We start from the raw sequence: 25,077 nt of genomic DNA on the forward strand, positions 1-25,077 counted from the left end.
AAGATCTATGGCATAGTCGTAAGGGCGGTGAGGTGGTAACAAGAGGGCGAAGTCCTTACTGAACACAGTCCCTAGATCATGACACTCAGCTGGCATGGCGGACATGTCAGGGGGCTGAGGGTTTGGTGGTAACCTCGGCAGGGGGCAATGTTGACTGCAAGCAGGCCGAGAGACAGATAGGGCTCCAGCGAAGCACTTTCCCTGCTGACCAGTTAATGTGTGGGTTATGCAACCTTAACCAGGGATAACCCATGACTATTGGAGAGTTAGGGGAAGACACTATGTTGAGTCGAATAATCTTACGATGGTTACCAGACAGGACAAGGGACAAAGGGGCTGAACGATGGGTAACTCGAGCAAACGGCTTGCCATCTAAGGCAGTTGCCATGAGGGGGACTGTAACTGTTCTAAGGGGAAACCCGCCAGGAGGGCCACTTCTGTCTAAGAAATTATCCTCAGAGCCAGAGTCAACCAGGGCAAGGAGGAGCAAGGAGAGTTGTTGGTGACAAAGGGGGCTCGACTCAGCAACCCAGGTGGGATTGTCTGGCTCGGGTGACTAGACTGGGAACTGGACGGGGAACTGGATGGGGAACTGGGTTGGCTCACCAGAACCCCCACTACTACTGGCGAGCCCTGTCTTTTGGTCAGAGAGCAAGGAGGTGACCAGGCTGGCCGCAGTACAGGCACTCCCCCACCCTCATCCTCATCCTGCGCTGCCGTTTAGCAGGAGAAAGATGAGCACGGCCCAACTGCATGGGCTCCTCATCGGGAAATGCAGGGTCTGATGCCATGGGGGGGATGAGCCGGCATGGAGTAAGGAGCCGGCATGGGGGGTGGTTGCACTCCCCATTTAGCTCCATGTGGTGACGTGTAGAGGCTTGAAAACTGACTGGGACGGCCGGCCCTCTCCTTGCGTCGCTCATGCCAGCGGTTATCAAGACGGATAGCTAGGGAAACCAGAGAATCAAAGTCAACAGGTTCATCATGAAAAGCCAGTTCATCTCTTAGGTGTTCGCTGAGCCCATTCAAAAACGCCCTTTGCAATGCCTTATCGTTCCATCTGGAATCCGCTGTGATTGTTCTGAACTCGACAGAGAAATCAGCCGCACTTCTACGGCCCTAGTGGAGGCTAAGCAAGCGCATCGCCGCATTACCCACGTGGTCCGGGTGGTCGAAAAACCCCTTTATTCTGCAAATGAAGTCCTCATAGGAAAGGACAGTAACTGCCAGATTAGAATTAACGGCTTCAGCCCAGGCTAAAGCCCTTCCTCTCAACAGTCCCAAAATATAACGTACCTTAGAAATGTCGGAGGGGAAGGTCAACGGCCGCTGGCTAAAAACCAGAGAACACTGAAGAATGAAACCTCAGCACTTACCCAGGTCTCCAGAGAAGGGTTCAGGGTCCGGAACATAGGATTCTTGAAACAGAGTGGGCACTACTGGGGCGGAGCTGGAGAGGGCTGGAGACCAGGCAGTGCAGGATTGGCTGATTCGGACAACAGAGAGGTTAACTGAGGCACTTGACTTGATAATTCAGCGATTTGGTCTACTATTTTCCGGTTGTTGTCGAATAGCGTCTGGAGATACTGTTGATGTTGTCAGAGTAAATTTCCTTGGCTGGAAAGCGCCTTTGAGATGATGGACTCCTGCTCTGGTTCTGCTTGGTCTATAGGGCCAGATCGTTCTGTCATGGAAATGCAAGGCTGGACTCAAAAGCAACACAAGTAGCAGGAGTTTGGGTTTTATTGAGTGAAGTTAAGTATTTTTAGTAAGTATTTAAGTTCATTATTTTAGGGCAGTTGATTTAGCTGCAAACACTGAACTAAGGCAACAACAACACAAAAAAAAACCTACGCGCCAGTTTGCTATGAAATTTACCTTGAGTATTCATGATCCCCAAAAGTGGATCCTATGGTTTTGGCAACTCGTTCGCATTTTACCCGAGAATGCAGAACCATGAACTCATAAATTTAATTCATAAATTTAATTTTCATGCACAAGAAAACTAGATTTTAATTTCCCATCAAATGTGTCCATAATATTTAGGCCTGCTGTGGGGCCATTTGTGTAAGCCTGCAATGGTGTTTTTTTTGTCCAACAGTTTTATAAATATGCGCTAAATATACCTAACTTATTATGCAACGCTATCAGGATAAAGTTATACTCTTCTGCAACACAATTGAACTCGTGCTTAGAATGTTTTTATTTCCCTCTTGTCTGTATGGCTGAAAGTCACATATGCTTGCCAACTCCATGTTTTAATGTTGCTTAAAGACTTTAGAGTTGAAGTGCTTCTTTGGTAAAAAAAAATAAAATAAAAAATAAAAAAAGCCTCTAAGATCTGCTGAACTGTTAACATGGATTGGTCATTTTTTCTTTCATTTCTTAAGGTACCTCTCAGCACCATTTAGAGCTGCCTGTGTGTGTAGTTGCCCAGGGCAGCCTGGATGATAGAAGAGCTCTGTGAGGGGGCTCTAATCATGACCTTCTTGAAGAGGATTCTACTTAGCTACATACTTTGGAGTTTGGAGAACCCCTCAGGCCTGATGTGAGCTAAAGGCCATGTTGTGACAAGGCCTCTAACCACATAGAAAATGTCCAAGAGGAACACTGCAAAATGGATTTTCTCCATGAACTTCAAACATATCCACACTAATGTGAATAACTTAACATACATACATATATACAGCGCTCTCAAGTGTCACGCATTGAGCGTGACTGTCACGCATTTCGGTCTTAAGTCACGCCCTCCCGCCACACATCGTATTTCTCACGCTGAAAAAAAACCTCTAGACTATTTAATCTGCCGCAGCACGCAAACATGACATGGTGGCGATGCCCTCACCATGGAGGAATCAAGCATGTATCCCCCGAATTCCCTGGATTGCTGTGAGGTGCCACTCATCAGCCAATCAAAAAAAAGAAATGGGCTACACAAATAGCCAATCAGAAAAATGTATCTTTTGTATCTGTTGTATCTGGGTAAGATGTAATGATGTGTAATGTCGTCGCCCCCCTTTCTTTTCAGTAGTAAAGGAGTAAACCACTCCTTCTTTGGTCTATATTGAGTCTGTTGCTTACCTTAAAAGATGTATGTTAAAGACCAGCAATTGATTAACTTTATAAAAAAGCAACAAGTGCTTTTCATATTTTCCAATTCAGTTCAGTTTTTCTTCCTCAGTGAGCAAAGTCCTGTCTGTCAGTGTGGTTACATGGATTCAAATTACTGGCTTAGTCCGACTAAAATCGAATTATCCCGTTCATGTAAACACCTTTATTCAAATAACTGCGGTCCGACTACGATCCGATTAACACCCCTGGATAACTCGATTCGATTCGATTGATAATTCGAATAACGCTGCATGTAAACGCTGAATCGGATCGGAACTGGACAATGCGTTTGTGCGCATGCTTAAGATCCCGCCGCCCTCCTCCCCTCCCAAGTCGTGACCCGGAAGTCGAAAGAGACGATAAGTTGTCACGGCCGGCAGAAACAAACAAACGTAAAAGTTGGGTTACGAGCCGATAGTACCTTCGGTGGGTGTCCCCGCTAGCTTCCTGATGTAGCCAGCTAGCGCTGCTGCCAGTTCCCCGTTTGCTCTCCGCTAGCTCCCCGACAAGCACCGAAGCTAACGGGGTTCTCTCCGTTATGAAGAGTGAAGAGGTCAAGCGGAGATGGCTGTGTCACCACTACATGTAATGAAAACAGCGCCACCTATCATATCGGATATGACATGCATTCAGCCAATGATTCGATTTATTCACTGCCATGTATATTCGGATAACAGCAGTTGCCCCGAAAGAGAGCATAGTCCGACTAAAGCAAGATTCAAATTAATACCAGCATGTAAACGCACTGTCTGTTAGCTTGAACAAGTGCACTGAACATCTTGTGATGTGTGGAAAGATCTCTTTTAGAGAAGAGTAAAGATCCAGAAGTGATCCTGACTTAATGTGCTCTGCCATAGTGAATCAGACCGCAGGGTCAGGGGCTCTGGCATGCGCGATTCTCTTTCAATCTGGACGTGCAGGCTGCCTGTAGATTGACCGCCTGTGGTTGCTCGTTGTGAACATAAGCTACATAACAATACATGCTTTCACGCCAGGCTCAATTCGTCAACACAGCCTGTCGGTGAGGCTACAGAAGCGCGCGCGCACCTACATAAATCAACATCAAAGTAAAAGCAATTTGGCTGTATTGCATTAATTTATTAATTTTTTATGTTTGATGGACCTTCCGAGGGCCAGTTTGGGAGAACCGTAAAACGACCAGGTCTGAACTGAAGGGATAAGCCCCTACCAATGCAAAAAAAATAATGCAAAAAAAATAAACGTGCAGTTAACACATGATCAAATAGTTAACACTGTTAAAGGATTGCCAGATTATTTTGCCTTAACGCGTTAATCTGCCCAGCCCTAATATATATATATATATATATATATATATATATATATATATATATATATATATATATATATATATATATATATCTTCAAAATAAAAGCACAGGGTTATTTTTGCCCAAGCAAAGACCCGTGACTCACTGAAAATGTGTCTGTTACCAGCGTTCTACGAGGTGCCAGTGCTACGACTTAAAAACTAATGGCAAAAGCCGTGGCATCTCGTAGAATTTGTGGCAACTGCCTACGTAATTTGTGGCATCTGTGTTGGATACCGGAAGTGAACCGGACATGCCTCTACGTCATTAGTGGCATCTGCGGTGAAAACCGGACATGCCTCTTTGTCATTATTGGCATCTGCGGTAAAAAACGGTATATAGAACAAGTATAGACTCAGTGTTTGATTAATGAATATGCATCATGTTTATTAATTTAATTGAAAAATTCCATGCACCATTCAGCAGTTCAAGAAGTACCAGGAAAGACTTTGAAACAATTTCATGTTAGTTTTAATTGAAGGGTGTCGCGGCCCCTGAGCCGGGTCGTGACATGTGTCCTTATGCCCTTATTTTGGTGTAAAATTGATTGATTATAAGTTGTTGATTAATTAATTAAGCATGAAAATATTACTTTATTATCTGACACCACATTTATTCAAGTCTATTAAGGTCAAACTCATTCACATGTGAAAATGAGCAGATGGGAAGTTGCTCCTGTATGAAGAAGTGGCCACAGTCTCTTCAACATTTCGGCCTTTTGGATGCCAGTAGTTTCTCTGGACCGCATTCTTCCATCTCAGTCTGGTTCGGCTTTCTCTGGTATCTTCGGACATGGTCATGTTCTTGAAGGATATTCAGCTTGAACCTTTTCTTTGTCTCCATCTTTCTCTTTCAGCAGGACGCTAAATAACCAAAGTTCCAAAGTTTGTTAGTCTTAGTTTTAGCACATTCAAACACGTGAAGAAGAGGCCTCTTAATGTTCTTTCAGCAAGTGAAGATGTTCTGACTAGCAGTAAACCTTTGATCCTGCAAACATACAGAATTTCCCTTTCTCTTACCCTAAGATTAAACCCCACATATTAACTCAAATCAGTCCTGAATGGAATGCTAAGAATAAAGGGGAGGGGAAGGTCACCAGCCTTTAGGGAGCAAAGTAATTGTGTCTGTATGCTTTTGAAAAAAGGGAGAAAAAAGGTGACGGGCAAGACAATCAATATCCAATTTATGAGACAGGAAACTTAAATATTGTAAACAGGGTTGATTATCACAAATGTATTAAGGCACACTATGTTTAGTGAGTCAGTAACCTAAAATTACGAAACAGAACAAATGCAAAGTATCAATTTGTAGGAAGTGTATCAGGAAGGGGGAAATAGTTTACACTTCAGTAGGTAACAAAAAAAGACTTTTGAAGTCCTTGTTACTTGTGTCCTCTGTTTCGCAAAGACATATTTAACTAGCATCATAGGTTAAAAGCAGATTTTAAAAATTTAGTTAGAACCCTCAACATCATTTTCTCTATTTTACATAATTTTTTGAATTTACCTTTTTTAAGGCAATTGTATATGATACATAACATACACATGTGTTGTGTATAAAAATTTACAAAACAATCTCAGCTCTCTAATAAGGCATATAATGTGACCCTTAAGCTAATAAATTATAGCTTGTTTTTTTAATTCACTATATCTCTTGTGAAAACATAGCTTTACTCTCTGTTTTGGTGCTTGAAATTGGTTAACCAAAACGTCTTAGGTTCACTAAAGCAGTGGAATAATGAATAAAATGGTAGATAAATGTAAAAAATGTTGAATACCAAATGTTTTATTTTCGTTTTTTGAAGTGTTGTCTGTCAGAGGGACTGAGAAAAAATAGTACTGAGAAATGACTTCATACTACAGATCAAGCTGCATTTGGTGTGTGTAAATGAATATTAGAATAGTTTTTGTTTTCAAACAAAATATTTAGTATAAATTTGAGTCTGCTTTTCTTTCATGAACAGTTTTAAGAACAAAATATGTACTGTATATACAAACATCCTATTTACTATGTTTACACAACGTGCATGTTTCAGTTTTTCAAGAACAGTTTTCAGAACAAGAACAAAGTATTTAATCTGTATGTAGTATGTACTCTTTACCAGCAAATGGTCGTGTGTTGCATCACGCAGGGTAATACTGAACAGCTGATCTGAGCTGAGCTGCCCTCTCTCTCTCTCTGTGGCCTGCTGTTTCTGTGCAGTACACTGCAAGAAAACACAGATTTTCAGGTGGGTAGGCCTGAGTTGTCTCTGACTGAAAGCCAGTGTTCATGGTTTAGTTTCACACAAAATGTGGACCGACACACAAATCAATAAATCACAGTGAAAGGCAGAGCTCGACAAACTCCACAGGGTCAGACCTCCTGTGTGAGTTTTGTACAAGCTAACAGGCAACAGGAGGTGGAACTGAAGAGTCTGGAGCATCCAGCATATGAACCATATTTCTGTGTTCCATATGGAGGGGCTAGCAGATAGATTAGAACTGTTTATTGCCATTACACATAAGTTATACATACAAGGAATGCTACTTGGTGAAAGGTGCACAACAATAAACAAAAACAAAAAACAATGCAATAACATGAGACATAATTTAAAAGGCCCGGGTGAGTGTTTCAGAGGAAGGGGCATACACGGGCAATGTTTTTAAGAGGAAAGAAGGCAGGTTTTTTTACGTGATTGATGTGACGTTTGAAGGGTTGGGTTGGATAAAATCTTTGGAAGCAGAAACAGTGGTACCATCGGTGGAGAGGGAGAAGTTGTGGTGGGATTTGTTTAGTGTTTTGGGGCCGTTGATGAGGATTTCAGATTTGTCACTGTTAAGTTTAAGGAAGTTGGCTTGCATGCAGGTCTCTATATCTGTGAGGAAGATGGTAATGGTGGAGTAGAGGGGATGGGGCTTGAAGTGGGCATTGTTTGTAAATAGTGTCAATTTTGCCTTTGTAGAATGAAATGAAGTACTTCCATTTCTCAGCTGTGGAGGATTGGGAGAGATTGTCCATAAGTTTGATAAGTTTATACATTTCAGAAAAGAGGATTTTGGGGTTTGCGTAACCAGAGTGGATGATGCCAGAGTAGTCGGTAGAGTGTGCAGTATTAAGACCCAGTTTGTATTGCTGCACATATCCTTGTAAGCTAAGGTGTGTACTGTGAGCCCGGTTTTCTTAGAGAGTTGCTTTAGAATTATACCTCAAGGAATTTTTCGATTGGAGGGAGGTCAAAAGAAGGTCAAACAATGACATGTCAAATGCTCTTCATATTATTAAACATGTGTTAGATAAGGGACACCTATCAAATAAAGTACATTTTAAATTAATAATAATAACAGTATTACATACTATAGTATAAAATGGTTTGTTTTATTTATAATTATAAATTTGCAGCCTTGTGAACAGACCTGATTGCTGGTGTGGTTAGTGTTCTTCAGCTTGTAAGCAGTCATCTTAAAGCTACTACGATGATGTTGCTCTGTCTGCCTGTAAATTGTTTTGTCTAAAAATCATTACGCTTTTTTTTGCAAAAAAATCAAGTTACGAATTAAAATAAATAAAACCTACCTGCCATAACATAAATGTAAAAGATTGAGATTAAAACAGACCCTCAAGGAATTATGACAGCAGACAATGTGATAGAAATGTAACTTATGCCATCAGAATAACTAGAAAATGTAGTGATCACAAAAAGGGTCAAATTGGAAGTCATGCAACATACTTTTCCAATGCTCACTGTGTTCAATTTCACTTGGCAAAAAAAAAAAAAAAGTTTTATCCACTTGACTTTAGCATGTAAGCAGGCAATAGCTGATGTGTTCATTCTACCTCAACAAACGGTCTTCTTTTTCTATTTATATATTAGACCCAAGTTGTAGAGAGCACGATGCCGACCTGCTGGGGTTTTTTGGTTGTGTATTCAATCTGCAAAATATTGCAACTTGTTCCTTTTTTTCTCCCTCAGGACTTTCTTTGTCCCATGTGTAATACAGTTTAGAATTGTAAGTGTGATTAACGTGCATGTTCACCTTGAATGATAACAGCAATTATTTAACACAGAAACAGAAAGAAATGATTGAATACAGCTTCATCAAAAATTCTGGCAAAATTGCTGAGAATTTGGTTAAAAAGGAAGGAAAACTACAAGATATGTATGTAAAAAAACAGCCTTGTCTCCAAAAAATGTTTTTAACCAAACAAAAATGCAGGATTCTCAAACACATGGAGCAGGACTCTCAAAAAACACAAGCAGGATTCTTTAAAACATAAAGCAGGATTCCGGCAGAACGGAAACAAACGTAGAGACACAAAGAGGAACAAACAGGCATTTCTACGCAGTACAACCCGACAAGGGGACCAAGGGGCTGTATGGTCTGTGTAGGTTTTCTTAGTTTATGTAATGGCTTAGGTAGCAGTGATGAGAGAATGACGTGGGTGTTTGTTTCAGCCTCCTTGCAGACGGGAAACTTAACAGCGATGAGGAGGGTGAGTACAATGTGAGGGCGGGGGTCATTTTCTCACTTCTGCCATTTTTTATTTAGTTAAATGAACAAACTATAAAATGTGTCATTGATAATATCTTAGGAAGCTTTACTGTTGTTTTTTTAAAACGTAGTATTTACTTGGTGTTTTTCTAGGTTCCAGCCATTAGATATGTTTATTTTAAATTGGCTTAATCTAAATTAATCTTGTTTATTTTAGATTAATTTCATTTTTTTTTTCATTTTCTTTTATAATATTACTGGATGGTACTGCTTGATAAAAATATTATATGAGAAAAGGAAAATGTAAAATTGTGATTACAGTGAATTCAGTCATAGTGGCCAGGCCTTTTTCCCTCTCACCTGCAGAGGGTACCAGGCCTCTATTTTATGCAGGCCTATATTATAGACTGGCCTTACATTAGAAATGTATTTCAGATTTGCTGTGTGATTAATATATGGCCAGATTTTAGTGTGAAGCAACCTTATTTTATCATCTGTGATAGTTTGACCCTGTTACATATTTTTTATAACATTATACTGTTATTACTGGGCTCAATAATCTGTGTCCTGTGACGTTGTAGGGGAATTCCAACCAGGTTTTTACTATAAAAGTAAATGTCATCTTGTGGCACGTATGTCACTGCAAAATACAGTTTGGCTGGAACATGACCACACATAGACCGGTAGTGAGTGAAAAAGGACAATAATACTAAGAGTGACAAAAATAGTTTGATTGTATTGCTGAATATATTCAACTAAAAGAAGGATGGAAATGTATGTGCTTCGGTAGCATTCATATTATATGACCGACACCAGAAGTGTTTTATCCTTGCTTTTTTATCCTGTTGTATTTGAGGCCAGCTTTTATTTGTTTGTGGCGACCGCGCCATCCCTGGCCATTATTTGGCTTTCATTTGACTACCGGCTTATTTGATTAATTCAGGCTTGTTGCCAACATTTCAGTGCTGTTCAGTGATAAGATAATGAGATAAACTGCAGGGTTTTTTTCATCACTCTCTAAACACTCCAGAATGGTGAGTGCCAGCGTATGAAAACAGCTATAAATCAGTCAAAGCAACAACTATGTAGGGAGTTAAAAAAGATTACATTTAGTTTGACATTTTATTTTGCCAACATTTGTGCAGAATTATAAATGTATAACTCTGGCACCTCGCAGCGGAACTATACAAAAGCCCTTTTGCAATGAGCAATGTACAAGTATATAATATGACATCCACACAAAAAACATCCCAAACATTACAAAAAAAAAAGTTCATTCATTTAAATTTGTTACAGAAAATGGGACAGGCAAAGTCACTTACATAGTAACACAGTTGTCAATTAATTTATATTCATGTTAAATGATAGCTGAAATAAACCAAAAGCATACATCATTCTTGGTCAGGACAGTTAAACATCCAGTATGCCTTGCAGAGTTTCAGTGGTGTTTGTTCATCTTCCGTCAGTGGACTCACTGTTGGTGATGGGTATGTATTTGTCCAACCCCCGGGTCCCTGTGTCACCGTCCTATTACATGCCAGCTCTGGTTTTGTTCCATTGCTTTCTGAATAGTGTTTCTGGATCCCCAGGGATGTTAGATTGCTTGGTTATCACCGGGAGGAGATTATTTCTGTCTGGCATTCAGCGTGCCGTGGCAGTTATCCAGTGGGATGCTCACAGGGCTATTGTCTAAGGGCCTAGGGAGGAGACGGCTCCAACATCAAGACTGTGCCGAAAGGCGGGAGGGGAGAGGCAAGAGATGAACCGCTGAAGATGGATGGCCAACACCGCAGGTTTTTTTAATCGTTTTATACCGCATCACTTTGTACACAGTGCACTGAAAAGGGAGGCGTGTTATCCATTTTGCCTGGTACAGATGGGGTTTGTGGCTCATTCTGTGCATAGCGTTGTAATAGTACAAATGCTGCCTGTGGAAAGCCTTGAGAGGCAAGAGACTGGCTGAACCATTAAATAAACATTGGACAGCGAGTGTTGGCCCACACTATAAAAGACAGCCTGTCCTCTGCCTTGACCTGCTCATTTTCAATGTAAAAAAATAAAATATTGAGCAACTTGTCACAAGTACTTATTATTTTTTAAACCACTTAAAGACAAGACAGTGGTTTGTCAAAATGTTAGTGACAATGTGAAAAAGATCCACATTCTACTTAAAATGTATATAGATATGCGTACATCCAAGCAATAGTTCTAGAAGAGAGAGTACAGCATACTATTAAGCCTGGACCACCCACTATCCCTCCATATTTGCGTACAAGTTTCACCCCACATTTATCCCCAGAGGAGGTATTGTAAATATTTATGGGCATATTATATATTATATTTAATATAATGTGCATCAACACTAAATAAGTATTTATAAGTATAGTGTTTTCTGTTATATGTCTATCGTTGGTCTTTTGGAGAACAAACTTGTGGGGTGGTGGTGGTATAAACCTACAGGTTTAAACCTACAGATCTCTATTACAATGTTATCTTGTCTGGCAGTTGTCCGTATTTTCATCTCAGAACTTAACTTTAACTGAAAGTCAACTGTAACATTTTGAACTTTAACCATGGTTGTTGCATTGTTATACAGATAATAATGATGCCATGAGAATGACATGAAAGTTGCTAAAACCGCATACAATTTCAAAACTATATATAGCAGCCTTAACTATACTGTATTGTCTCAAGGAACACACTGCAAGCATCATATAACCATATACAGTCACAACTATTAGTCTTTATGAAAGCAACGGTTTAATTATTTTTATTTTATCGTAATAGATTTTGATATGGTTTTGTGATTTCAAAGTATCTGTCTGTATCCCACCTGATTAAATCCGACAAAAAGCACAACTCTGTGATGATCGACTTGCCTTTGATAAAACAACTCCACATACCTCAGTGAGGCATAACAGATCTTGTGCATCTTAATACTGGCTACTGTACCCTTGAATCCTGTCATGAATATTGATATTCACATTGTTGATGCCGATTTAATGAGATACAACAGCTAACCATATCCAACAGGATTCCTTAATTTGAGCCATAAATATATGACTCAAGTTTAGGAGGAAGTGAACAGGCCCTATTACTCATGTCAGGACTAAAGGATAATAAATATATGCGAACGGCGTGGCACACAGGGTGATAACAAGCCTAATTTATGCTGATGTTGTGCTATAAACTATTTATGGAGGCTTTTCGTGGTTGTTGGCTTTATAGTGCTATCCCAGCAGCTATAAAAAAAAAAAAAAAACATTTCAGGTGAATGTCAGAAACAAACAGAAACATGTTACTGTAGTCCCAAATCAGCAGAGATTATTGTTTGTCTTGTATCATGTGACGCAGCTCAGGCTCATTTCATTTCCTTTCTTCTCTAATCGTCAGTTCCATAATGGAACCTTGGTGTCCAGATGGCCTGTAGTTTGATCACTCCTGGAAGGCTGGTTTTTGAGGTTCGGTAAGCCTTTGAACATTCCTCTTCTCCCAGGATCACTGTGGGAATGCATTAAAGGCCTGCTGTTCATTTTGCACACTTCTCAGATACGATCTAAAGGTTCGCTGTTCACTTTCTAAGATGAGATTCAAGTGACCTTGGAGAGCATTTGCTGTCTTAATGAACATCATCGGTATTCGTCCATGGCATGGCTTAGCAAGATTGATCTACAACGGATTCCCTTGGTTTTTTCTTTAAGATCTGTGCATTTCAACAAGGGCTGTTCAAGGCCGCTGGATGGGGAGATAGACTTTGAAGTGAGGCTTAAGTTTACAGAGAGTGCAGCTGGATCCATAGTCTTCCCACATGTCCATCAGTAACCCCCTCATCCTCCTGAGCACCAGTCTTCAGACCACTAGGGAGCCTTGGGAGTCCGTGCCTGTTATAAAAACTGTGAGCTGTGCATATTCCCTGCTTTTTATGCCCTCTTATTTGACTTTCATTCAAGTTACATCAGCATCTATTATAAAGCAACTCGAGAGTATGCCATTTTTGCTAAGTCTCTCTCTCTCTCTCTCTCTCTCTCTCTCTCTCTCTCTCTTTCTCTCTCTCTCTCTCTCTCTCTCTCTCTCTCTCTCTCTCTCTCTCTCTCTCTCTCTCTCTCTCTCTCTCTTTCTCCCCTAAATGGACAGGCCATTTACGAGAGAGCTTTTCAAGTCTTCCGACCACTCAAAGCTCTTTAACAGTAACATGTCTTCATTCACACGCTGTTGACGGGGCTACTATTCACGGTGCCACCTGCTAATCAGAATCATATAACATTCATACTCTGCAGGTACAGTTTACAGGAGCAATTTGAGATTAAATGTCTTGCCCAAGGACACATCAAAATGGATGGACTAGCAGAACCGGCATACGAACCCTTAATTCTCCGATCCGCTGTAACACTGAGCCACAGTCGCCTCTATCTATCCATCCATCAATCTATCCACAGTATTTTCATCCAGCCCTCTCTTTTTCAAATCTTTTTCAGTCTTTTGAGTAAGTTAGTAGTTTACAGAAAAATTGCGTGCATGCACTGTCTCTCTCTTTCGCGCTCTCTCTCTCTCTCACTCACACACACACACACACACACACACACACACACACACACACACGCAGCACTTAAATCTACTTCTCTGTGTTGTTGTCAGACCTCAGTAATGGCAATTGTAAGACTTTAATGTATTAAATTGGCCCACCCATCTAGGACTTTGCCTGCCATATATCGCCTAACGTGCTTGATTAAAAAAAAAAGGTGACTAACATATATATGACATATTAATATATATGACATAATATGACTTTGCTGCCAATTTTATAGATATATTTGTTTGTGATTTATTATCATGATTATTGTGTTTTATCTATCCAAATGTTTATTTTGGGTATAACTATGTTGCAACATGAATGTGAATGGAATATGTTTCTATTAGCTTTTACTTTTATTAGTGTTGTCAACTTGGAGACTTTCTTGTCGGAGTCAGCGTCTTTTCCAACCGTTTAGGCGACTTGCTGCTCGGATTAAAAACTCAGTCAGCTGCTCCACCGGCAGCAGCGTCTTTCCTCTCCTCTCTCTGCGCACACACAGGCAGGAGTGAGTTGCTATGGTTATGTCGCCAGGATAGTTTGTCGAAGGCTTAATCCTGAAAGCCTTGACTGTAGCCCCAAATATTCTTTTAAATGTAAGAGGAGGTGAAGCTTGACCAAAAAACATCATGTTTATGCATGTGTTTGTTCATATGTTCTGTGTGTGTGTGTGCGTGTTTGTGTGTGTCTATGTGTGCGTGCAAGCGTGTGTGTGTGTGTGTGTTTGCGTGTGTGTGTGGGTGGGTGTGTGTGGATCTGGTGGTTAAACTCTGAGTGACACCAGTTACAGTTGAGAAGACATTGCAAAGCATACATATTGTACATTATAGATGGGAAGGATGTGTTTACAGTTGTATAATCAGACTGATCACTTTACTCACATGCGCAACCTATTTAGTTATGTTTACATTGGCCATGCTCAAGGAGATCAACCACCGGCCCACATGATTGTCTTCTGCAGACCCTAGGTGGTTGATTAATGCATATTTGCTCTTATTTTTGCTCTTATATTTGCTTAAGTGGCTGCGGGTAATAAAAATAACCTTACCTGTAAATAGAGACATGACTTTCACATGATGATTGAGCAGGATTATCTTTCTATCAGTCTATACAATGTTTTTAAACACTCAGTGTCCTCTTGGCAGATCTGCTCCCACAAATGGTTGTTTTAGTCTGTCATGCAAAACATAAAGCTTTGGATAGACAGACAGCCAGAACACGCTTCTCCTCCATATAATTACAGTGACATCACCAGCTCTGAGCAGCCACACTAAAAGGCAGAGAGAGAGCTCAGAAGAAAATGCCCTTCGGGTGATTTTCCTTTAGATTCATGAGGCCCATAGTATACACGTCATGTTCTGACAAGAAATCAATCGCAGCTTTTGATTCTGGTTTGTACCTGACCCTCTATGGGATTTTAAGAATTGTTCGGTTGTTCTTACCGTGAAAGCAGAATCCCCATTAAATCCTCAGCCTTAACAGCTTCCACCCTTCAATCAGCATGTGTGCAGATACAGGTGGATACAGGCCTCATCCCTTGTGTTCAATAGAACAGAAGGTAGAATCCTATTTTAAGGCCTCTTTATTTGATTCATGCTGGTAGTCCAGACTGGGTGTCATGGCAGTAGCAAAATTTGAACACGTACACATTTAATTTGTCAGTCTGTGGCTCCCATGTTATCATCCGCAATAGTGAAAGAGCTTTCTCTATAGCTGCCCCCTCCATCTGGAACTTTCTCCCCAAACTCATCCGAGACTGTACTGACCTCTCCACATTCAAATCCTAAATCAAAACCCACCTCTTCCGAACAGCTTTTAATGGATGACTGTGTGCACTATGTTCTTAATGTTTTTATTTGTTTTGTTATTCTACTTGTTTTATTGCATAGCTTTTAGGATATTTTAAATGCTGTATAAAGTGATTTTGAGTACTATGAAAAGCGTTATATGAATTAAATGCATTATTATTGTCATTATTATTACTTTTATATTTGAGATATTTGCATTAATGATTACATTCCAGTCACCGAAACAAGCAACTGCTTTACTAATTCATTTTAGTGTAAAACTTTAAAGAATGTTGAACGCTTCTGTATTTTTAACTACTTTGAAAAAATGTACAGTGGAAGGAAACAATGTGCACAGACTATGTGAGCATATTTAGTAATAAAGAGTGTGTCTGAATAAGTTTAAAATGTATCTGCATGTCACTTCTGAACACTGCTCCATCGCAACATAAATCTGAACGCAGAGGGGAACCTAATTGTATGAGAGATTTAGTTAGCATAAGGGCTTGCTGGACAGTTAGCTACACATCATGAACCATGCATGGACATAAAGTTGGATAAAGCTGTTGGATTTAGGAAAAAGGAACAGGTTCATTTCATCAGGCCCACTTAGTTACTGGTCACGAGAACCTGGTTTCAGTCTGCACCCGATCCTTTGGAGAGCAAGGTTTTTTGTTAGAAATTCAGTTTGAGATGCAAAGCAAAACAAAACTTGGAGTGAATAGTAGAACTGTCAAGTTTTATCTTTTATAGAAAATTCTACATTTTTTTATTATGTCACTCACTTCCACAAACCTCTCATATCCAGCATCTTATAGCTACAGCTGTAAAAATAAATATGATTGCAATGTTACTTTTAATTTGTTCTCATTAATTGAGGTAATTTAGCCGTTTACTTGTTGTAGAGGCACATCCTTTGTTCCCAGATATTAACAATATCATGTTAACATAATGGATGTCACAACAAGAATGATGCTTAAATTTTGAAAATAGATTATAAGTTGAATTAAATGGCTGATTATGTTTTTTTACAAAAAAAGTCTTCCAAACCTACTCCAAAACAATAAGAGTCAAACGATAGAAGCATTAGTTAGTTACCATTGAATCAGAAAGAACACATTTGTTTCCAACAAAGCTATTATGAAAATGTTGTGTGGGTTGTTGTTGAACTCTGCGACATTCTGTATATTGGCATCTGTCAAATGCTCTATGAAAAGTATAGAAAAATGATACAAATTACTTTGTGCCTGTGCAAAGCCTCCATCACAGCAAAGGTCAGACTGACATGGTAATCAACCCAGCAGACCCGCTGAGGGCTGGGCCGCTTAAAGACAGGCTTTGACATCTGTCTAAAGTCTGACTGAGTGTTAGATCTAAGGCATGTTGTAAATTCACTGGTTGCACAGGTCTCTGGAGAAAAGCCAGTTTAAGCTTTGCTCCTATACAGATCTGCACTGAGAGTACCTCTGAACTAATTCAAATGAATTTCACGAGTTGACAAATCTGCATCCATTCATGGTTGTTACCTTAAAAAGGAACTTGTAAAAGGTGCATGTTCAATATTTCTACTTCAAAATTTCTTAATTTAATAAGTAAATGACTTTGAGTTTTTTTTTTTTATTTCAATATTGTGCTTATCAAAGGCAAAAGAGACTAATTATGATGACAATAAAGGTCATTTTTAAAACTATCAATGGACATCACCGGGCATCAATTAAGATCAGAAAATGAAAGTGAGTGGATGTATGGTCACATTAACGTGAACACAATGAAAATAAATCCACCCCATTTAAATGGTTCCATGTAGTGCTTATGATTTTACTTTTTTACTGAAAAAAAAAATCTAAATCAGGAAAAATATCGAAAAATACACAATCTCAGACTGAGCTGGTGGCAGTCGAGTTGCATTTTGGGAAATGTAGGCGATAGGTTTGGACAAACCAGAAAAATTTGTGTATCAAGAAAAATATGATGTCTTTAGTTCTGTTGCATCCATTTGATCCTGCTCCTTTAATATCCTATGAGTGCAATGCTAGATTAGCACAGTACTCTTTTCACATAGTTGTGCACTTTGAAGCTTACTTCAAAACTCAGGTAACATGAAGAAATAGTCCCACTTAAGATCTTCAAGAAGTAGACAGCTTTGTCCAGTGGATGAACAGGATCTGGAGTCTGTTTGTCATGAGACACATCAAGACTACCTTAGTGTCAGCAGCTGCTGGTCAGAGTTTCCTAATCTGCCCGCTCCTCTGCGCGTCCGTTCTGTCTCTGATGCTTTTGGCCCACTCTGATTTAATTTGCACTCCTAATGCCTGTTTCGCAGAGATGGTGTGCTGACAAGACGCAATGTTATAATGATTCATGTACACAACTAAATGGGATCTCTCAAACATCCCTGACTTGGGGAGGGTGGGCTCCCCTGATAAGATTTATTCTAGCAAGCTTTCCTGGAGATAATGGCTTTAATGCAGGATGTGAGTAGTTGTTTACAGCTAGCTGTTTCACAGCAGACATGTGTGTGGTGAGACTCCATCATTTCCCTTTCAGCACTGAATTTACCCTGTTATTCCACACTCAAATGAATTCTGTTTGATGTAGAGTGTAATACATAGGTTATATCAGACAGATCAATGTCAGCATGCCTGCACTGATTGTCTATCCACCCAGAACACCAGGCTTTTTGATGTGCGCTGAATAATTCAATTTTGATACATGCATTTGTGTGAACAGTGTGTCCATGTGTGATTTTGAAATCCCTGTCAGAGGGACTGCAGACAAGGACAGTAGATGTATAAAACATCAAACCAAAAAGTTTCATGTTCTCTCATGTCGGACTGCAGGGGCTTTGGTTTTTTTTTTTTTCCTAGAATAGAACCAAATGAACCAAAATGTAAGATGACACCTAAACTAAAACTGGAATTGATTTAGAGAGCTTTTGGTCAATAACTTAAAGGAAAAAAAAACAACTGAAATTCCAATTATTCACATTGGCAAGGTAATGAAGGAACAATTGCAGTGACATTATTTCTTGCACACTTTACTCTGCTACAACGTTACGGAAAGCCGCAGAAATGTCTTTTTACCCAATTGTATTTTAAGGTATTCCACTACTTGAACCTATTTTAAATACTGTTCCAGTATTTTAAATATTTCCATGATTTCAATCATGCTCTTCATAATAGAGCATTGTAAAGTGTGGATGGTGTTTTTCAGAAATACTAAAGATGTAATGCTGTTAACTTGTGTCTTCGTTACATCCAGCAGCTTTATAAAACAGACAATCAAAAGTCACTTTACCCAACGATTGGCCAGATGTGAAACTACTGAACTTCTGTTACTATGCGTTTAACTAAGTGCAAAACCATGCGCAGTGCGCATCGTCAATATGTTTAACCTCATAGGTCCTTTCTCATTTCACTCGTCTCCTCTATCCTTCGGTTTGTTACCCAGAAATCAATCTCTGCGCCTCTTCTTGAAATCCATCTCGAGAAGTGAGGACCAATGATATAAATGATAAGATATCACGCTTTAACAACTCAAAACTATGCAATAAAAGCTCATTAGTTTACATTTGAGTGTATATTATTCCCCTCTTGATATTTTGCTTAACTTGTTTCCTGTCTATCGCTTGCAAAACATTACCAATGGGGAACCATCTGCATAGTGTGTCACTTACTAAATGTGCATGTTTAATTGTGTCGTATTTTGCAACAGTAGTAGCATTTGATAGCATGAGTCAAGATGTTGTGCATGGTAAGAAGTTTGACTTAACAAAAAGAATAAAAGTACATTTAAATGCATTGAGGGGAGAGAAAATTTCTGCTTGTACCAATCAATGCTATCCTCACAGCACGAGAGGGATTAAATAGAATATATAAATGTGTCCCTAAAACATAATACATCAACTTCTCAGAATAATTAAATCTCAACATTGATTGAAATGCAGACTATTGAAGTCGCCCACACTGACGCCAGCTGCAGCAGGTTTGGTTCACATTACGCTTTACTCCTTTTATTCATCCTCAGCTATCGGCCCATTCCCTTCTTTTCGTGTAATACTCATTCTGGCCTAAAAACTTGATAAGTGTGCCTGACAGATATACTGTTCAGCCACCTCCCATCAGAAAATTGAATCTAAATAAGATTTTGCTTCCACTACGAGAGTCCCATTTGTGTCGGGTATGATACACGTGGGTGCGTAGCACAGCAGCAGTGTTTTTGTAGATGTAGTCCTTTAATTAAAAGCCAGTGTTATGTTACTCTCTAGCTCTGTGAGTTTCTCTTTTTACTGAGGGTACTCGACTACCAGACTTCTTCATCAGTTATATCCTTACCAATGAAAAGAAGAAATTGCTGATAGGGAGCCTGTCTTTCCTGTCGGCGAAATCAAATTTGTGATGGAGTGCAGATGGGATTAAATCTCCTTTCAGTGGCCGGGCTCTTATTACCTCAGCAGGCAGTCAGCCACCTGACATGGCCAACAGGTGAAACAATTTACTCTTTGTTAATTTATTTTACATTGACTTCAGTTAATAAGTGTAATCTTCTTTTGTAAACAGACTGGTTTAACATGATTTAACAAGCACTTATTTCATTGTTGTGTTTTAATGTTTTATCATTAGAACAAAAAAACAAGCAGCTTCATTATCGGCTACCTTGAAAACTGCTGTGACTCTGCTCTTTTAGCAATGTGTTTATGAGCTTCTATCCTTATCGGACGGCGCACCGCTGTTACCTACGCTGAGGACAGTATTTAAGATGTGATGTGATGAAGGTGCTAAGGAGAACCAACATTCAATTGATATTGAATATTTATTGTTGGACTGTGGATGCTGGGAGCCATATGCACAGCTGAAAGTTGTTTCTCTCTGGGAAGAAACAGATAGACAACTGCAGTGAGTGTCGGATTGAACAGACCTGTTTGTATTGTCTGAATGTGTGTATGTGTATATATATATATATATATATATATATATATATATATATAGTATACAAAACTGAGCATATTTTCAGTAGCTTTTGACATACAAACAGCACACATTGCGACTTCCGTTTAAAGCTTGCAAGCTTCCTTCAAAATAAAAGCATCTCATCTTACCAGAAACGACATAGCTTAGCTAAACGCAGGTAAAAAAATTTATAAGATTTTTTTTTAACGCTGTCTGTGAACCTCTGGACAAGTCCTTTATTGACGACAGGGTCGATGTTCCTCTTCTGCAGCTAGTTGAATAGCATGTCCACATTTGGGTAATAAAATACGCAAACACAGAAATAAACAATACTATTTAGTGTGGAAGGTGGAGCAATAGTTAGGATTCTGTCTCGGTCGTCGTTATGTTTTCAGATGTATTGTCATGTTTTGCAATGAAAACAAAATCCTGTTTTACAGATTTCTGTTTAAATATTTGTATCTGTAAAAGTGGGAAAAAAATATTGAAAAGTCAATAAAGATAATGAAAAAATAAATCACTTTATATCCTTACATTTCACCTCTTTAAACAGACACACAGTGCAAAGTAGTGGCAATATTAGCTGGCATTTAGACACATGGCCATGTTTTCTTTTTTTCCTCAGTGAATTACATTTGTAATATCCAATAAAACTTAATTGTTGTATATTTGTGTTTTCTCTACAGGACGGTGCCTATACCCAGCCAAAGATTGTTTATGAGGTAAGAGCAGCGTCATTCTGTAACACCACTGTAAAACAGCAAAAATACTGTGTTTATAGTCCCCAGCAGATTGAAGACGTTACAAACCCGTCCTACCCTCCATCATCATGGAAAACGTGAGGTCTCTCCCTAACAAGATGGACGAGCTAGAGGCGCTAACTCGCCATCAGAGCGAGTACCGGCAGTGTAGCCTCATGGTGTTTACGGAGACTTGGCTAACGGAGCTAACTACAGCCACGCAAGCTGCGCTGGACGGTTTCCGCATCATACGGGCGGGCATGACAACGGAGAGTGGTAAGAGGAAGAGAGGAGGACTGGCAGTGTTTGTTAATGATAGATAGTGTAACTCTGGGCACATCACTGTTAAGGAGCAGACCTGCACGAAGGACATTGAGCTGTTAGCTGTTAGCATGAGGCCACACTATCTACCAAGGGAATTTTCGCACATTATCATGGTGGCTGCGTACATCCCCCCCCTCTGTTGACGCTGAAGCGGCCTGTGACGTCATTCACTCGGCGACAAGCAGGCTGTTGACTCAACACCCCAATGCCCTACTCCTTCTCTCTGGTGGCTTTAATCATGCCCCTTCATCCTCCACTCTGCCCACATTTACCCAATATGTGACATGCCACACCAGAGACAATAAAACACTGTATCTCCTCCATGCCAACACCAAGGAGGCATACACATCATCAACCCCCCCCCGGCAAATGGCAAACCCTGGATCTCTCTGGAGATAAAGACCCTCCTCAAGGAGAAGAAGAGGTTCTTTAGATCTGGCAACATGGAGGAGCTGAGAATTGTGCAGAGGGAGCTAAGGATGAAGATCAGGGAGGGTAAAGATGTCTACACAACAAGGATGGTCGACCAGCTGCCACATAACAACACCATCGGGGTCTGGAAGGGCCTCAAGGCGATTTCTGGTTTTAAAGGGCCCAACCAACAGCCTGAGGGGGACCAAAAGTGGGTGAATGATCTGAACTCTTTTTTTAACAGATTTGACCAGCCATCCACCCCTCCGCCACCCAGTCCCAGACCCGCCTGCTGCTGCAACCCCCTTTATCATCTGCAAAACCTGTGGATCCAAATCCAAAAAACCAAAGGCAAAATATTGACCAACTAGCAACTGATAGTAAAACCTTCCATGCTGAATACTGTTTAAAGGAGTTCTGCTGTAGGAGACCTCTGAGCGCAAAGTTTCCAGATTTACGATTGCATAGATGTTTCATTGATTGAACTACCTCTGACACATTCAGGGGTGCTGACTCCAGAACACTGCAGAGGCAAATAATCTACCCCCTGTAGACCATCATTGATAGCTGGGAAAAAATAGTACATTGCAAATGTCATCTTTGGCATGGAGTGCCATTGCCAGGTCCTGTTTGATCAGTGAAAATGTCAGATGCTTCAAGGCAGACATGTGCACTGAATCGTCCAGGCAGGAAGCCTCAGCTATTGGAAATGGGGTGTGGGGGTTATGGTTTGAATCTGTGTTTTGCTTATTGGTCAAGGTGGTGTTCATGATGGTGCTCTGGGGGTCCATATCCATGTCATTGTACTGTCACGAATATGTGCATAAAGAGTGTAATGTTTCATCAGGCTACAAACACATTAACCCTTTTAGAGCTGTAATGATGTAAGTCCGCCTGGTCCTTTTTGTCTTAATTATCAATAAATATGTAAAAGAAAGTCATTTTGGCAAAATGATTTTGCTCCTTTTTTCAGGAGAAATGTAACTTTCAAAATATGGCAAGTATTTGTTATTATTATATGTCAAATAAATAAAAAACAAAGCTTTTGAGATTAAAGAAGAAATGTAACCTATTTTACAACTCAAACAGTTTCGTTTGCATAGAGCACACAGTGTCCATGTTATAGGCTTTTTATATTTAGTTTTTGAGATTTGTTTACCCTCCTGAAGCAGTTCCTGTCAAGTGGGACTTCCACAACAAGTATAAAGCAGAACTAGTGGTTATTTCAATGGTGGACTGCGGAAATAACAACTGTTTTTACAGAGAAAATATGGTGCCTGATTAATGAGGGCTTTGTAGGTAAGGACAAGGATTTACGATTTTATTCTGGATTTTACTGGGAACCAGTGCAGAGAAGCTAATACGGGAGTAATATGATGTATTTTCTTAATTTGTGTTAGTTGTGTTAAGTGCTGCAGCATTCTAGATCAACTGGAGAGATTTAGGAGAGTTATTAGAGCTACCTGATGGTAAAAAAAAGGGCAGTAATCTAGTCTAGAAGTAACAAATGCATGGAATAATTTAAATGGACTCGTACTTGTATAGTGCCTTTCTCATCCTCCGACCACTCAAAGTGTTTTTTATTTGTTTGAATGGATATGTCCTATAACTCCCACATGCACAGGCATGTGGGAGTTATAGGACATATCCTGATCAAAGATAACTACAACATATAGGAACACTAGTTCAGAGTGTATTATTTTAGGTCATCTATCATATCATGTTGGGCACTTTTGTAACTTATGCTGTGTTCACATCAAACGCGGCGCGAATATTCGCGTTGCGTCTACCATGTCAGTTTACTCGCTTGGCAATCGTCTCCGCTATTGACTACGGAAGAAATAACTACTGCTTTATAATTGTTGTGGAAGTCAGAAAAAGGTGGGAACATCAAACGCCCCCCTGTTTGGGTTCATAACACCATCCGTAGCCGCACACAGCTCCGTGAATTTCACCAACTCCAGGAACTACGTCTGGTGTTACGTTACCGTTTCCTCAATTCACCATAGAAATAACCACTAGTTCTGTTTTATACTTGTTTTGTAAACTCCACATAGTGTGAACATCAAACTCCATGGTATCTGGGTTCATATTTTTATCCGTAGTCCCAGAACAGCCTCTGAATGACGGCCGCTATCAGCGCTTCTTCCGGGGGTCCGTCAGCAGTTTGAATCAGCGACGGGCGGAGCTTCTCAACGCTGATTGGCTGACGAGGCTATGACTCACGCGATTTTTCCGCCGGAGTTGGGCTATTTGAACTCACGCAAATTCGCGCCACGTCAAACGCTCATTTCGCCCCACATCAAACGAGCTGTTTGCGGTGCCTCAAATGCGTCTATCGCGCCGCCCGACAAAAAATTGATTTTACATGGAATCTGGTCAAATTCGCATCACGTGCGGTGTGAACACAGTATTACAATGAGCTGAATATACTGTGCTTTGAATGTCACATTATAGCATATAACAGAAAAAAAACACTCATATGGTAAATGTGTTTTATATTCTGTTGTATTTACACTTTTTACTTGTGTCATACCTGACAATATCTGTGTACTAATGTATAATATCATATATAAATAACATGAGTTGTTTTGCAGCCAGTAGTGAGTGAATTATAGATTTGTGAAGAGACATGTGTTCCAGCCCAACAAAGTTGGCTGAATATTCATTACATATCCAGGATCACCACATCCACCCTGATGATACTTCCCTTCACTAGCAGTTTACCACTGAAACATGAGGCTATGCAAGGCCATACTACACACAGTGATCTGCCAACCAGCAGCAACACCACTTCAGTACTGAGAAGAGCGTGCAAAACTGTGTTTCTCAAAGATGCTTGGGTCAACTCTGGGTAATGGAATATTTAGTTGCCTCCAAGCAACAAACTAGATACAAGTCAATGTCCAGTTTTGACCCACTGCAATGACAAAATCAATCCACAGGCTGGCAAAGTACTTAAATCTTCCTACTACCACATAGGTAGCTTTCATGGGTTCCTTTGTCAGGCTTCTCTGGGAGTGTCATCAGTAATAAACCATGCAAACAATCATGGCTACACACCACAGAGAGTGAGACACTATAAGGCTAAATTTTGAATTAAAAGTTGATTTAATTACTTAAGATTACCCTGGCAGGCTCTTTTCACATTAAATTATTATTCAAACAGTTTATCCCACTTCAGATAATTGAAACATTTAAATCGCCAGGAAACAAACATGGCCCGACCTCCACGTCCTCAGTGGGAGTTGCGGCTTGTGCTTTTTGTGGTGTCAATAAAAAAAATTAGGGCTGTGAAATGATTAAAATTTTTAATCAGATTAATCACAGGTTTCTGTGGATTAATCATGATTAATCACATACTTTCGATATTCTCGGTATATTT

General features: G+C 39.9%; 1 protein-coding gene across 2 annotated transcripts in view; it reads left to right on the forward strand.

The window, feature by feature from the left end:
• Positions 1-25,077, forward strand: part of LOC137796611 (bis(5'-adenosyl)-triphosphatase-like) — a 280,461-nt gene that overhangs the window by 83,910 nt on the left and 171,474 nt on the right. For both annotated transcript variants that reach the window (XM_068594630.1, XM_068594631.1), the window contains one exon: positions 20,904-20,939. In XM_068594630.1, the coding sequence (XP_068450731.1) occupies positions 20,935-20,939 (5 nt within the window). In that variant the 5' untranslated portion in view covers positions 20,904-20,934. The remainder of the gene's footprint in view (positions 1-20,903; positions 20,940-25,077) is intronic.

The sequence above is a fragment of the Clinocottus analis genome, unplaced genomic scaffold, assembly GCF_023055335.1.
Source record: "Clinocottus analis isolate CAN_PGR_092001 unplaced genomic scaffold, fCliAna1.0.p SCAF_3, whole genome shotgun sequence".
NCBI lineage: Eukaryota > Metazoa > Chordata > Actinopteri > Perciformes > Cottidae > Clinocottus > Clinocottus analis.